Source organism: Pteropus vampyrus, unplaced genomic scaffold (genome assembly GCF_000151845.1).
Source record: "Pteropus vampyrus isolate Shadow unplaced genomic scaffold, Pvam_2.0 Scaffold423, whole genome shotgun sequence".
In the NCBI taxonomy this organism is placed as follows: domain Eukaryota; kingdom Metazoa; phylum Chordata; class Mammalia; order Chiroptera; family Pteropodidae; genus Pteropus; species Pteropus vampyrus.
The window spans coordinates 195,105-208,643 of NW_011889204.1; the positions used below are offsets into that span (position 1 = coordinate 195,105).

Sequence of the window (13,539 nt, forward strand, 5' to 3'; positions counted from 1 at the left end):
TGGAAGCCAGTGGAGCTAAGGGTTAACGCCATAACCTAGCAAGACCTGGCTTATAAATATTGGAAACAACAGATGATATTTGTAGGAGTGAGTTTTTAGAGAGTTAGACCAGAAAGAGTAGAATATAAGATTGAATAATGGAGACTTCATCGACATGGAAGCCCTCTCCTCTGAATCAGGGTGTAAGGTACTGGCAAGGGCACTTGAAACAGTTCTATCTATGACTGAGTCGGCTCCTTGAGATTTGGACAAAAAGATGGTATTTAGTAAATGAGATACAAATGCCCCCAAATGCCTCAGCATATCAAAGAAGGGGTCAGAAGGTTTAGGAAGGTAGAAATGTCAAATCGGATATATTACATGAGACCAGAAAACATGACCATGGCTGTGTTACCCATATGAGCCTTGAGGATATCCCCTTCACTAAGACAATAAGAAATGTATTGGTGGGAGAGTGCTGGCATTTTTGAGAACCTCGCTTTTGCTTGTCCTCTGTAAACTGGAGTTGACACTGGAGACGGCATCATGTAATAGAACTTCCTAGTATGAATGGGGCCGATAGGGTTCCAGAAGGTAAATAGCGGATAGTGCCATGTAAACAACAGAGAGGCAAGGTGGACATAATAACAATAAAGAGCAAGTGGAAAAGGGAAATGTCCGTTGAATAGAGGTTCAAGTTACAATGATATAAAGAGACTCAAAATACCATCATGTTCATAACAATTCCGATAAACATGAATTTATAATTACTTATTGATTACTGTTATTTCCCAAAATACCCAGATAAAATGGATGGTGATCAGAGTAAAATTAATCTGGAGATGATAACTCTGATTCCAAGCTCCTGTTGATAGACATTTGGCATTTCCTTACCTGGACCACTGCTGGCTGCTGCAACAGAGGCTTCTTAGGGCTCTTCTTTTACTTGCAGAGAGTCATCTCTACTGACTTCTTAACAGAGGAATGAGATCCTTTAGCGATCTTAGTTGGGTGCCCAAGAGGCTAACACAAAAGGACATCACATGACAAGAAGACTTGGGATGACCAGGAACCCAGGAGTAGGACTATGCCCACCTGAGGCTACCGTGGTATGCCTCTCGGAGGCATCTCACCTACAGAGGTTAATGGCGCTGCAGCACTATTGCCAGAGATTGAGAAAAATTTGCTCAAAATTGGCAGTTCTGATTGGTCTCACTTTCCATTTTCCCTGCACCTCACTGTCACTGCTTCTTACTCTTTCTCCTTGTCTCTTCTGATTCCTATCTGGTCTCTCCACAAGAATCTTGGAAGGTAAATGCTGAAAATGGCATCGGCTTCAGCAACCTAGGTGTCTGAATGACGACGTGGGACACAGCCACCCTCTCCTCTCCCGACGCCACTCCTACTCAAGGCTTGGAATATGGTAGGCTGTTCCCACAATCAGGAAACAACTTCTCCTTTAGCCATTATAAATGCCTACCCTAATCAACTGAAAAAGATTAAGCTGGACCCTTTAACCCATCTCCCATTTACCCTGAGATAACTCATGGATTACAATCCTAACCTTACCCGCAAAGTTTGCCACAAAATATCTCGCTGTTATTATTATTTTTGCATCTCTCTAGGATATCAATAGTCTCTGGAAAAAAATATGTCATTCTATTTATAGCACTCTGTTTTTAGTAGTGGTATTTCCATTTATAAAATATAGTAATTCCCGATTGCTGAAAATGCCAAATCCTAGAAAACATAGCATTTCTACATGTGATGTTAAATGAAAACTGGCAGTGAGCTGCACTGTTTTTTTCTAAATGGGAAATGGGTTAAAATTTATCTTACTTGTGAATGATCTAGCAAAGAATTAGATTTAATGTTTTGTAGGAAAAAAAAAATTCTAAAGATTCTTTGTATACCAAGACTTCTGGTTTGGACATATCTCTTTTTCTAACATATGTGTCCAGGGTAGAAGTGTTTCTAACAACCATTGGATCTATAAAATAATGAGAGGAAACAGTAATTTGTACTTTAAAAAGTGGTGAATCTTGACATTTTGCATAATTCACAGTCAAGATTGAGATGTGTTGGTTATCATTTCTCTCTCTCTACCTTGTTTAGAAAGACAGTAACAATAGAGAATAGACAACCATGGAACTGAGTCCTAGAAAATAAGGATGATAATTCTAGCTCTTTCGTTAGTTGTCCATTTGGCAATGTGAAAAGAGAAGCGGGGAGAACCTTAAACATTTATGTACTTTGGTTTCTTCATATATAAAACAGTGTTGTCAACATTTACATTGTTTTATAATAGCTCATGATTGTCGTAAAGTTAAAATGAGATTTTTTGTTTGTAAAGTCCTTTAATAAACTGCTACATATTCAATAACATTAAGAAAGTAGAAATTAGCTGTCTGAGAAAGCAAAAATCTGCTCTGCCATTCACGAGACTTGAATAACAGATATGAGAAAGGCCAGCTGCAAAGTTAATGAAATTAATATTTCTCCTAGGAACTTGCTGCAGCTGTAAAGTATCATAACAACCCTCCTTTGGGTGAGCACCCCTTTCTTACTCAATGGTGAACTTTGTTCTCAAAAGTCAAACACTATCAGAAACTTGCTGTTCGAAATGATATCGGCAAGAGTAAAACAGCTCACCTTTGCTTGGAGGATCTAAGTTATTGTGATAAAGTGATGGAATCTTGATTTTTAATCCAGGTGTGGAGCTTCCAATAAGGATTTCTGAATACAACGGTCCACATTTTCTTAAGTTTGCAGTTTCCTACAAAGCAGAACCCTGGGTCTACGTCGCAATCCAGACTTGATCTTGACCTCTTTACACACAGCTCTGGCTTGCTTTGAACTTATCAAAGCACTGCTTCTTATCAATTCGATGTAAACACCACCCTTTTCCAAAACCAATGATAACTGTCTCTTTGGCAAAACATCCCATGGTGCCTCTGATATTTATTCCTCTCCATTGTTGAAATGAGTAAATAAATCTGACCGTCAGACTACAGGCTTGCTTGTCCCTGGTAATCTCAGGCTGTAAGAATTAGAACAAAATCTAAAACTTAATTTTGCAAGTGGTTGATTTGAATCCTTTCTTTTTTAACATGCTTAGATAACAGGACGTCAGAACTTTTCAGAACTTCAGAACCAAATGATAATAATACTATTACCCAAGAGAGAAATACTTAGTATTCTGTGCTCCAAAAAAAATAAAGAGGTGGAAAAGAATGGGTGGAAATCACTATATGTACTCTAGAATTCTGTGTGGATAGTAATCAAAAAGATGTCATTTTGTGAGCATATTTCTACAACATCAAAATATGAACACATCTATTTAATCAATAGTGCTCATACTGCTACATATGAATTTATTATTTTTCTCTTTGCAGGATGTCGAGTGTGCATAATTTTTCTTAAAAACCTGATGACCTTTATCTGCCACTTTTGGAGATTACAATCTATCAGGTAGAGGAGGCAACATAGAAGGAAATTCCTAAATAAGGAAACTACGAAGGACAAGAGATCACGTAAAACTCTAGGCACTCTATTTCCCTCTCTGAATTCAACTGACTCCCTGCATTAAGTTGCTTTAGTCACAATCACCAGAGGCTGTGAAAACTCATCCAAGATGGGCAGTGTTGCTATGTCTTGCTTTGCCTTTTCTTATACCTCATTTTTCTATTTCTTATCCTTTGCATTAATCTGCACACATTTCTTCTGCCTCTATTTCTTGCCTAGGGCAACATTGGATGGTGGGTCCCTGAATGAGTGTGTGGATCGGAGCTCTCTCCCTCCCTCCCTATTTGCCCCCAATCCCACTCAACCTCCCTCCCGAAGCCAGAACCTGTTCAGATTGTTTTCCTGAGTAACAAAGGACTACTAGTGTTTAAGCCACTACACATTTGTTAAAAACAGATAGTCAGAATGCCCGAAAAAACAAGTTTAGTTTCTTGTCTATGAAAAAGAGAGCAAACAATTAAAATGAATTCTTCATAGGAAAAAAATGTACATTTTTCACATTGAGTTATCTTATTTGCTATTATACCTAGTATGTATTTCCAAATTAATTTTGTTCATAAAATTCAGGGAAGAGAAAGGGTAACTGCTTAATAAAAGTTGTAAATCCTGTAACAACTAACACTTGCAGATGTCTTTGGTTATTATTTCCCTTTCTTTCTTCTAAAGGAACCAGATGTCTGCTGAATTAAGATCTAAGCATCAAAGATACTAGTCCTAGCTCGGCCTACAATTCTCCACATGACTTTGTAAAAGATTTTGAAATAGATATGTGCTTAAATTTTCTCTATTAAACAAGGATAATGACAGTTATTCTGTCTATTCTTTACTGATGTTTTAAAGATATGAGATATTATTTTCAAAATTATTTTTGAAAGTTTATATATAAGCTAATGGCACATAGGAGAATATGTGTCAAAAAGACTATTGAGTTTTTCAGGTCTTCTGGAGTTTCCAAAACATTCCATGTATCAAAGCAATCAAAAATCACTTAACTTTTTTTGATCTACAGATAGAGATTTTTGAGGCAGAAATTTATACATTAATTGAGGACATTGGTATAAATAGATGTGTAGCGTTTTTTGTTTTTTTTTTCAGCCCCAACTGGGCGGTGTTCTTTCCAACAGTAAATGGGTCATTCCAACACCAACCAATTCCCCAACTCTCCAACACCCACTGGGTGTCCAACAAGTCACTTCGGTTCTGACATTAACTGCCCAGAGATGAGGGTTGGGTCCCCAAGACTGCCCCACTTCAGACACCAGCCACAAATGACGTCCCCAGACTACCCACATCTCTGCCCAGCAAACTATAAATGTGGAGTTCCTACACTCTCCCCTGAGGTTCCGAATCCAGGAAAGTGCACTACTTACAATTACGGAGTTGTTATTATAAAGACCACAACCCAGGAACAGACAAGTGGAAGAGATGCATTAGGGCAAGGTATTGGGGGGAGGGAGACAAACCTCTCATGCCCCCTCCAGCACACTACCTTCCCAGCATGTCAGTGTAGCTCCCTGAGCCCCGTTGCTAGGGCTTTTTATCAAAGTTTCATTATACAGGCATGGTTGATTAAATCACTGGCCATTGGAGATGGAACCTAATTTTTCAAACCTCTCTTCTCCCCAGAGGTCAAGCGGTGAAGCTGAAAGTTCTAATCCTCTCATCACATGGTTGGTTTTGAAAACCCACTCACTCAGGAAATTCTAAGGGTTTGGAGAACACGGTGCTAGGAACTAGGGACGAAAGCCAAGTACATATTTTTTATTATACCCCAGCAGGCATGCTATCAATATGAGCACACACGTTCAATGAACAGGGTCTTGCCTCCCACATTTCCCAAATTGCCAGAAAATGGGTCCCCAGGGTTAAATGGACCACTGGCTGCAGAGTCACTCCAAGTAAAGTGCATCAAGAAACAGGAGCCCTGCATTCAGATGCCTGATGCTCGGCATTCCCAGGCTGGACAACCTCACCCTCCTCACCCGGCCCACGTCCTGGTGCTGAGCTGTAGGCTTCCGGAGGCACGTCTTCCAATTTGAGCTCACCGCTGATCGCTGCACAAAGGAACAAAACCCCTTAGGGGTCTCAGTGTGGGGCTGAGGAGCCAGCAGGAAACCCCGAAACAAAGGGGTAGCTGGAAAGACCCAGAAGCTTGCAGAACTTCTAGGCAGAAGCATCCCCACTCCAGGCGGCCCCAGGCTTCCAGGGGAATGCTGCAGCCTGCGGGATACTGCTTCGGTCACTCTCCTTGGACAGTGAGTGAGGTAAGGACAGATGACCGCAGCGGCCAGCTTTGCTCATCCTGCTCTGCATTTTCTGACTGCTCACCCTCTCCTCCCCCTGGCAGGTGTCCCTCCCCATCTTTCCGCTTCTGCTGCCTCCTTCTCGAGCCAACCTCTTTGCCCTTCTCTCAATGTCTGCATGTTTCTCTCTCCAGCGCTTTCCAGTGTGTCTTTTGTCCCTATCCCCTCTTGCTACCTTGCCCTACACACCTCCTCTTATATCTCCTCCTCTCAGTTCTCACAGTACCTTTCCGTGTCCCCTTCGCTTTCCTCCGTTAGGTAGAAGCTTCCTGCACCAAACACCAGAGTCTCCCTCTCGCATCCATCCCGTGCTCCCTGGGCCACCTCCGCTGTGACACACACAGTGTCTTGCATCACAGACTCCCTCAGCCAGCCTTACCGATTGTTTTGGGTGCTTGGTCACATGCTGGCCATGCTCGGTTCATTTTGGGGTGACAAGATGAAATTGTCTTCTGCATAGCCACCAGACCTACAGCACAGGATTGTACTAGGTTTTTAAATCTGAACAGCTCTGCCCCCACAATAAATAATGATGCATGAAGAATCTTCACCTGCCCCCTTTAAAGAGCCTGGTGGGACCCTTCCTCCCTCTCTCCCCACTTCAGAGGCTCACTCTCCTGCCGAATCTCACCTTCTTGCCCACTTTCCAGTTCTGTTTCTGTCTTTCTCTCTTTACTTCTCAAGTGCTTTTCTTTTTACCTTTTGGTTTTTCTCTTTTCCCTTTACTTGCTATTCTCACTTGCTAACTGATAATTATCTTGGCTGAATTGTGTGTTTACTCTTATGTTCTTTTCTACAAAAGTAGCTTATTACATATACACATATATGTAATGTTTATGTATTAGAATTGTTTTTATAAAACTTCCCATGTAAATATATCAGTAATGTAACATTTGCCAAAACATGAGTTCAGCCTTTAGGGTACAAAAATGTGAGCACTTTCATCTCCTGACAAATATTAATTGAGCTCCCATTAGATGCCAAACACCATGCTTGAGACAGAGGACACAGCAAGAATAAGACAGATGTGGTTCTGCCTCAAAATCACAGTCCACCAGGGGTGGAACATACTAACCACGTTATCCCGATGAAGCGTGAGCATCATCTCACAGCCAGGACCAAGCGCTCCAGGGACATGCAGCCAGAACCAGTCCCATCCAAATAACAGGAAATGGCTTTCAGGAGGAAGCTTCATGTAACCAGTCAGATCATGGAGGAGGTGAGGAGAGAAAAGGCCAAGAAAATAGACCCAAATAGAGGACAGAGCATGGACAAAGGCAATTTGAGTAAATAAAAGAAGTCTGCACGATTAAGACTTAGCATGAGAGAACAGAGGATAGAGGGCTGGGTGGCTGTTGGGGCACGGGGGTGGAGGAAAAGGAGGACTCAGGGGAGCCCCCCCCCCACAAAATTTCTGGCTTGAGAAAACTGGGCAATAATGACACCATTACTGATGACATTATTATTAAAGAGGGAATTTGGCAAAGAAGGAGCGGGAGAAGGATCTGGTTGAACGGAAGAAGATAATGAGATCAGCTTGGGAAGCACTAAGCCTGAGGTTCCTGAAAGACGCCCCAGCGAGACGCCTTTCAGCTCTCAAACGAGCAAGCTGAGAAGACGGGGCTGAGCCGGCCACACGTATTTGGGATCAGCTGGCTAGGAATGTTGAGACCGTCTGTCTGTCGAGAGGCCTATTTAATCTGAACAGGTTACAGATGTCGCTTTGAAAAATGGGGGCAATTTACCCTGAAAACTCACCATCAAAGGGGACAAACCCTGAATCAGAAGCTTCTGTCCAGTGGCCATCAATCAAATTCTATTTCAGTGTGTCTCCTCTCTCCCTGTCACGCTGACCTCTGCCGCTTTTCCACTCACCATCGCTTAGTATTTTGTCTTCCTGGTTTCTTTGCACCTCTGCTCCGCTTTCTCTTTTCTTGGTGTTTACTGGGTCCCCAATGCTTCTCTCTCCGTGTAATTCTTGTCCCTGCCTCTTGTTTGAGATGTCAGTTCATCTCCTCTCTGCCGTGTCCCTCACTTCCTCTCCTGTCTCTGTTTCTCTAGGGTTCGCCTGGACCCTCTCTCTGCCTCCACTCTTCCAATCATTGTCTTTGTTTGCATGGTCCTTGTCTCAAAGATCGGGTCCCTCTATCACTATAGGTCTCTTCTGCTGGCTTGAGGATGCCACCAGAGCCCCTTGCCCCTACTTCTTTCCTCAAAGGGTCTTCTACAGTCATCTTACTTACTTGCCAATCTGATAGTCACACGTGTTATTTGCATGTTTCTGTGACAACTTCTGGCAAGCAGGATAAAAAATTATCTCCCTGCCAACCCTCCAGCAACCTGGAAAAGTGTGGCTCTCACGTCCCTTCGGGAAAAGCCAGGCTCGCTTTTACTACTCGTGATGTGACAGCCTACGCTATCTACCTGTTTTATACTCGCTCTCTTCACATTCTCCACCCAGAGCACCTTCCTCCACTGAGTTCTCTCTCCTTTCTCTCTGGCCTCCAGGGCAAGGCTAGAGTGAGGCATGCAAGAGGCCTAAGGTCACAGATTTAAGGAGGCACTTACTCTCAGGTTCATGCAAGTAAACATCTCTTGAAATTCTGTACCTTAAGCCTCTCGTACCCTCGTCAGAGGCTGGGCTCGTGTGTGGCCTCTTCTCCCTCCACATAATGACCTAATCGGGTGGCTGGTCATTTACAATGTGGGATTTGATTGTAGTTACCTTGTCCATTATTCAACTGTAGGCTGGGCATCTCTGACTGGGCGCAATTGATCAGACCAGGCTGGGGCAACTGACCATCATGTCCCTCTGGTTCTGGAATCAGCCAGGGCGTCATCTCACCTGGTCCTGTGAGTGGGGCTGTTCCAAACTGATGGGTCTGGGGCTGAAACACACCTAAAACCAAGATGCAATCCTTAGTTCAACCGAAACTTATTGTCCTCAGTATCATAGACCTGAGGCTTTATTCTTAAAATATTTGATGCTGGCCAGAACCTTCCATCCTAAGGCTTCATGACTGTGGGAGTGGGTATACAAAAGTGGACGGATAAGTGGGGGCGGGGGGAGGAGCAAGTGTCACAATACCATTATCTAAGCAAAACCCGCTTGAATCAAAGAAAAAACTATGTAATATCTGGGTGTGGTTGCTCTCTCTTTCCTTTTTCATGCCAAGAGTTTTGGATTTATGGGCACCGAAGAGAGAAATAAGGAAAGGAGTGGCCAGAGCCAGTGACCAGGAAAAAGACTAAGGTGGGGCCATACTGAGCTCTGAGGTCGAAAACTAAAGCCAGCTGCTCTTGGCAAAGTAATACTCCCGCTCCATGATCCCCACCTCCAATCCGACCAAGCCTCACTCTGCCTCGTTATCCTGTTAGACCCTGTTCTCTCTCTTCTTCTCAATTTTCCACCAGGAGCCGATCTCCAGGCCTTGCTGCTTCTAGCCTGGGCAGAGATCTCTGCATCCTGGATTCCTGTGGTTTCTGCCTCCCCAGTTTCTCCTGTTACCTCATTTCTGTCTCTCTCTTCCCTCCAGTGACATTCTCCAGCTCAGTCCTTGGTATCTCGTTTTCCCTTCCCAGCTCTCTTCCCCTACACCTCCCCCAGCCTATATGTCAGGCTCCATTTCTCCTCTCTGTCTCTGTGATTTTCCCCACTCGACCCACAGAAACTAAAAGACACACTTTCTAGTTATATCCATGACTTCTGGCAGTGGGGAGAGGGGAGTGGGAAGTAACAGCTTAATGGGTATGAGGTTTCCTTTCGAGGTAATTGAACTGATTTGGAACTAGATGGAGGTTATGGTTGCGCAACACTGTACACTTTTTTTTCCTCTCTTTAATTCCTCCCCCTCCCCCCACCACTTCCACCCCTGACATATGGATGTTGCCACTTCCCCTTAAGAACTGGATTTCTGAAGGCAGGGCGTCTCCTCCCACACGTTCAGGGCGTGCACCGGGCCTGGTGCACCCTGGGCCTGGCACGCCCAGGATATAGTCCGTGGCTCCACCTGGGGCACAAACCCAGGACCTTCTTTGTGTAAAGCAGACGTGCTAACCACTACACTATGGCGCCATCTCAACACTGTACACTTTGAAATGGTTACTTTAATGTAATATGAATTTTATCTTCATTAAAAAAGGGAAAAAAAAAAGAAAAGAACACTGGCTCTGGGTTCAGAATGCCTGGGTTTGACCCCGGACCAACTACATACATGGTCTCTCTGATTCATTTCCTTACCTGCAACATGGGCACATAAGTAATATTAGCCTGTAACAGCAGCTGTAAGCACTAAACTACAACTGAGCTGTTAATAATGTGGTTGTTTTTACTGTGTCCTTTACTCCTTTCTTCTCTCTTTTCATTTCTCCTCCTTCTTCCTCTCTCTCTCACAGTGCCCACAGCCCCTCCTCCATACCTCTACCACTTCCTCTCTTCTCTCTATATCCGGATGCCTCTCTCTTTGTATATTCCTGCTCTTAATAACATCCCCCGCGTTTACTTTTTTATGTGTTTAGTTTTAACAAAATTTATGAGGATTCACAAAAAGAGCTACCAAACTTTTTGATATGTTTAAATTTTGATTGTTTACATATACATATACATATACATATATTTTTTTTATTTTTATTTTTTTTTACTTTCCAGAAAAACTTTCTTTTTTTCATATCATTTTTAGAAGTCCCTCTGGTAGCTCTTGTGCATAGATCACTCTCTCAGACATGCTGGTGTGCAGGTTGGGTGTTACTTGTTGAGTTTTAGATGTTCAGCTTATCGTCATTTCAAGTGGAGAGATCTGAGGACATCTCTTACTCCACCACGCTTCTAACGTCACTCCACATTCCCCACATTTAAATCAGTCCCTTCTGCCATCATCAGGGTCTTTTCTTTGATGTTGACCTTGGGCCCATAGTTCTTAGCCCATCACAGCTTCACACAGAAGGTCTCCTATGGCAACTCATAGTTCATGCTTCAATTTTTATTCTGCCTGCCAGGTTACTGAGCAGGATCTCTCTTTGCCACCTCTTGCTAATACTCTTGGATTTCCCATGGAGTCAGGTCATACTGGAATCAATTCAAAGCAACACTCATCTGCCCACCCCACATTCCTCTGGTATTCCTTCCCCAGTGTCACGGTCGCCCTTCAGTTCCTTTGTCTATTTTTCCTCTTAGGAACCAGAAAACAAAGTTTGTATCTAATCATAATTACCTTGCTCACAGCTTGGCTCAGTGCTGGGCATGTTTTTTGTCTTTCCTCTATCACTTTTCGGGAGACAATATTCATATTGGATTACTGATCGGAGAAAAAAAATTAATTAGAGGCTGCAGGCATGTGATGAGGGACACCACCTTATAATTACATGTCAGGACCACCCATGAATCCTCGTGCTTCGATGGGGGAACTTCTGGCCCTTAGGTCACTCTGAATCTTAGTGTCTCCTAACTTGGTGTTGCTTGTCCCATTCCCTGGGACAATCATGAGAGGGGGAAAAAAAAAAAACACTGAAATTTTATAGGTGATGAGCCTCTGGGGTTTTAAGGATAATGGAACAAGTAGGAAAGTCATAAAAGTAATTAATCACCCAACAAGATGATCAGAGGGAAATGAAAGCTTATCTCAATGTAAATTGTATAGCAAAAAAGTCTCAGTGAACTGTACAAAGTTTAGGGAATACCAGAGGCATATTTTCTCAATAGAATATCCATTTTCTGGATATTCACAGGAGAAAAAAAAAGGACATAATTAAACCCAAATTAGGCTCTAGCAGAGTAGTCATTTGGCCGATCATTTTAATGATGAGATCTGAGAACATGTCGGTTTTGTTCACTGTTACTTATATTCACTCCACCTACTACAGGGCCTGGGACATGGTAAGCATTTTGTGAATACTTGTTAAATGAGTGACTGAGTAAATAGATGAATGAGACATGTACCCCAAGAGGGAGAGGAAATAATTGATTACCATTTTCAAAGCTTCTATGAATAGGAATTAAATCAGGATATTCCTTCAGATGAGTCCTGCTGAATATGGCTTGTAGAAGTGACCCATCAAACGTCTTCTCAAGGTTGCAGAGAATCTGATAAACCACTTTTCCTACAGGGACCAAGTTTCTACAGGCTTCTTGAGAATCCTTTAAAAAAAAATACAATGGAAAAAATCTAAAATAATGCTTTCAAAGTTAAATGGACATCAAGGAAAGAACTGCATAGAATACTCATTCTACTTTCTCAGTGTAGACTACCATTTTTCATGTAATACTTTAGAACTTCTTAAATATTTGATCAACTTCTTGACTTTTGCACTTTCAACCTGTCTAGGCTGTTTCAAGAATAGATCTTATCGCAATTCTGTTGACAGCACAGCAACCCCGGGTGTGAAAAGTCCTAATAGGTCTCCAGGAAGTAGGGAGATGGTCCTCCCCTTGCTGCAAAGAGCACAAAGAGAATCAACTGCTCGACCACATGGTGGAGAGATGGCTTCCTCCTCTATTTCCCCAAAAGGGCCCATTAACCAACTTGAATTCCAAGACTCTAGAACCACCTAACGAAATGTAAACACTTTGGAGGAAACAGCAAAAAGGCAGGAATTTTATTTATAATAGTATAAATTCCCTGAAAATTTCAATTCAGGGAAGCAGGTATTATAATGGAATAATGCTCCAATTATTTTAATTATTTTAATTTTATTTCATTTTGTTATATTGTGTAAATTGCTATGCATTTGCCAAGCGTACCAGTTTCAATCCATATCACCACTATCCTCCATCACCCCCCTGTACTCCAACATGTCCCATAGAAGAGAAGGGCTTCAATTAGAGGTGCCTTTACAAGAGAAAAATATAAAAGCATCGAAATAGGAGATGAAGAAGTCGAACTGTCATTATTTACAGATGACATGATGCTTCATATAGAAAACACTATAGACTCTACAAGAACACTACTAGAAACAATTAACAAGTACAGTAAAGTTTATGGATACAAAATCAATATCAAAAAAATCCATACCATTCCTATACTTTAATAATGAAGTGTCAAAAAAAGAAGTGGAAAAAATAATTCCTTTTGCAATTGCAACAAAAAGAATAAAATATCTAGGAATAAATTTAACAAAAATGTGATGGACCTATTTGATGAAAACTATAAGGCCCTATCAAAAGAAATTGAAGAAGATACAAAGAAATGGAAAGATATTCCGTGTTCTTGGATTGGAAGAATCAACATAGTTAAAATGAGCTTATTACCTAAAGTATTATACAGATTTAATGCAATCTCCATCAAAATCCCATCAACATTTTTTAAAGAAAACGAACAAAAAATCTCAGGTTTGTATGGAAGCACAAAAGACCCCGAATTACCAAATCCACCTTGAGAAAAAAAAAACAAAGCTGGAGGCATCACTCTGCCTGACTTCAAATTATACTATAAAGCAATAGTAATCAAAACAGCATGGTACTGGCAGAAAAATAGACATACAGACCAGTGGAACAGAATCGAGAGTCCAGAAGTAAATCCATGTTTTTATGGGCAAATAATTTTCAACAAAAGAGCCAAAAACATATAGTGGATAAAGGAAAGCCTCTTCAATAAATGGTGCTAGAAAAACTCAAAAAACACCTGCAAAAGACTGAAACTTGACTATTGTCTATCACCACACACTGAAATTAACTCAAAATGGATTAAAGACCTGAATATAAGACCTGAAACAATAAATAGCATAGAAGAAAACACAG

The 13,539-nt window shown here is 41.8% G+C and overlaps 1 protein-coding gene across 7 annotated transcripts in view; it reads right to left on the reverse strand.

Moving 5' to 3' along the window:
- Window positions 1-2,337: 2,337 nt before the first annotated feature.
- Window positions 2,338-13,539, reverse strand: part of LOC105306127 (nuclear body protein SP140-like protein) — a 25,017-nt gene continuing 13,815 nt past the window's right edge. For 5 of the 7 annotated variants that reach the window (XM_023523861.1, XM_023523860.1, XM_023523858.1 and 2 more), the window contains 5 exons: window positions 11,772-11,940; window positions 11,018-11,101; window positions 8,533-8,706; window positions 6,187-6,276; window positions 5,239-5,558 (listed from right to left, as the gene is read on the reverse strand). In XM_023523861.1, the coding sequence (XP_023379629.1) occupies window positions 5,413-5,558; window positions 6,187-6,276; window positions 8,533-8,706; window positions 11,018-11,101; window positions 11,772-11,940 (663 nt within the window). In that variant the 3' untranslated portion in view covers window positions 5,239-5,412. Of the gene's footprint in view, window positions 3,020-5,238; window positions 5,559-6,186; window positions 6,277-8,532; window positions 8,707-11,017; window positions 11,102-11,771; window positions 11,941-13,539 lie in introns of those variants that run through there. The other 2 variants (XM_023523862.1, XM_011381030.2) reach the window with 2 other exon arrangements.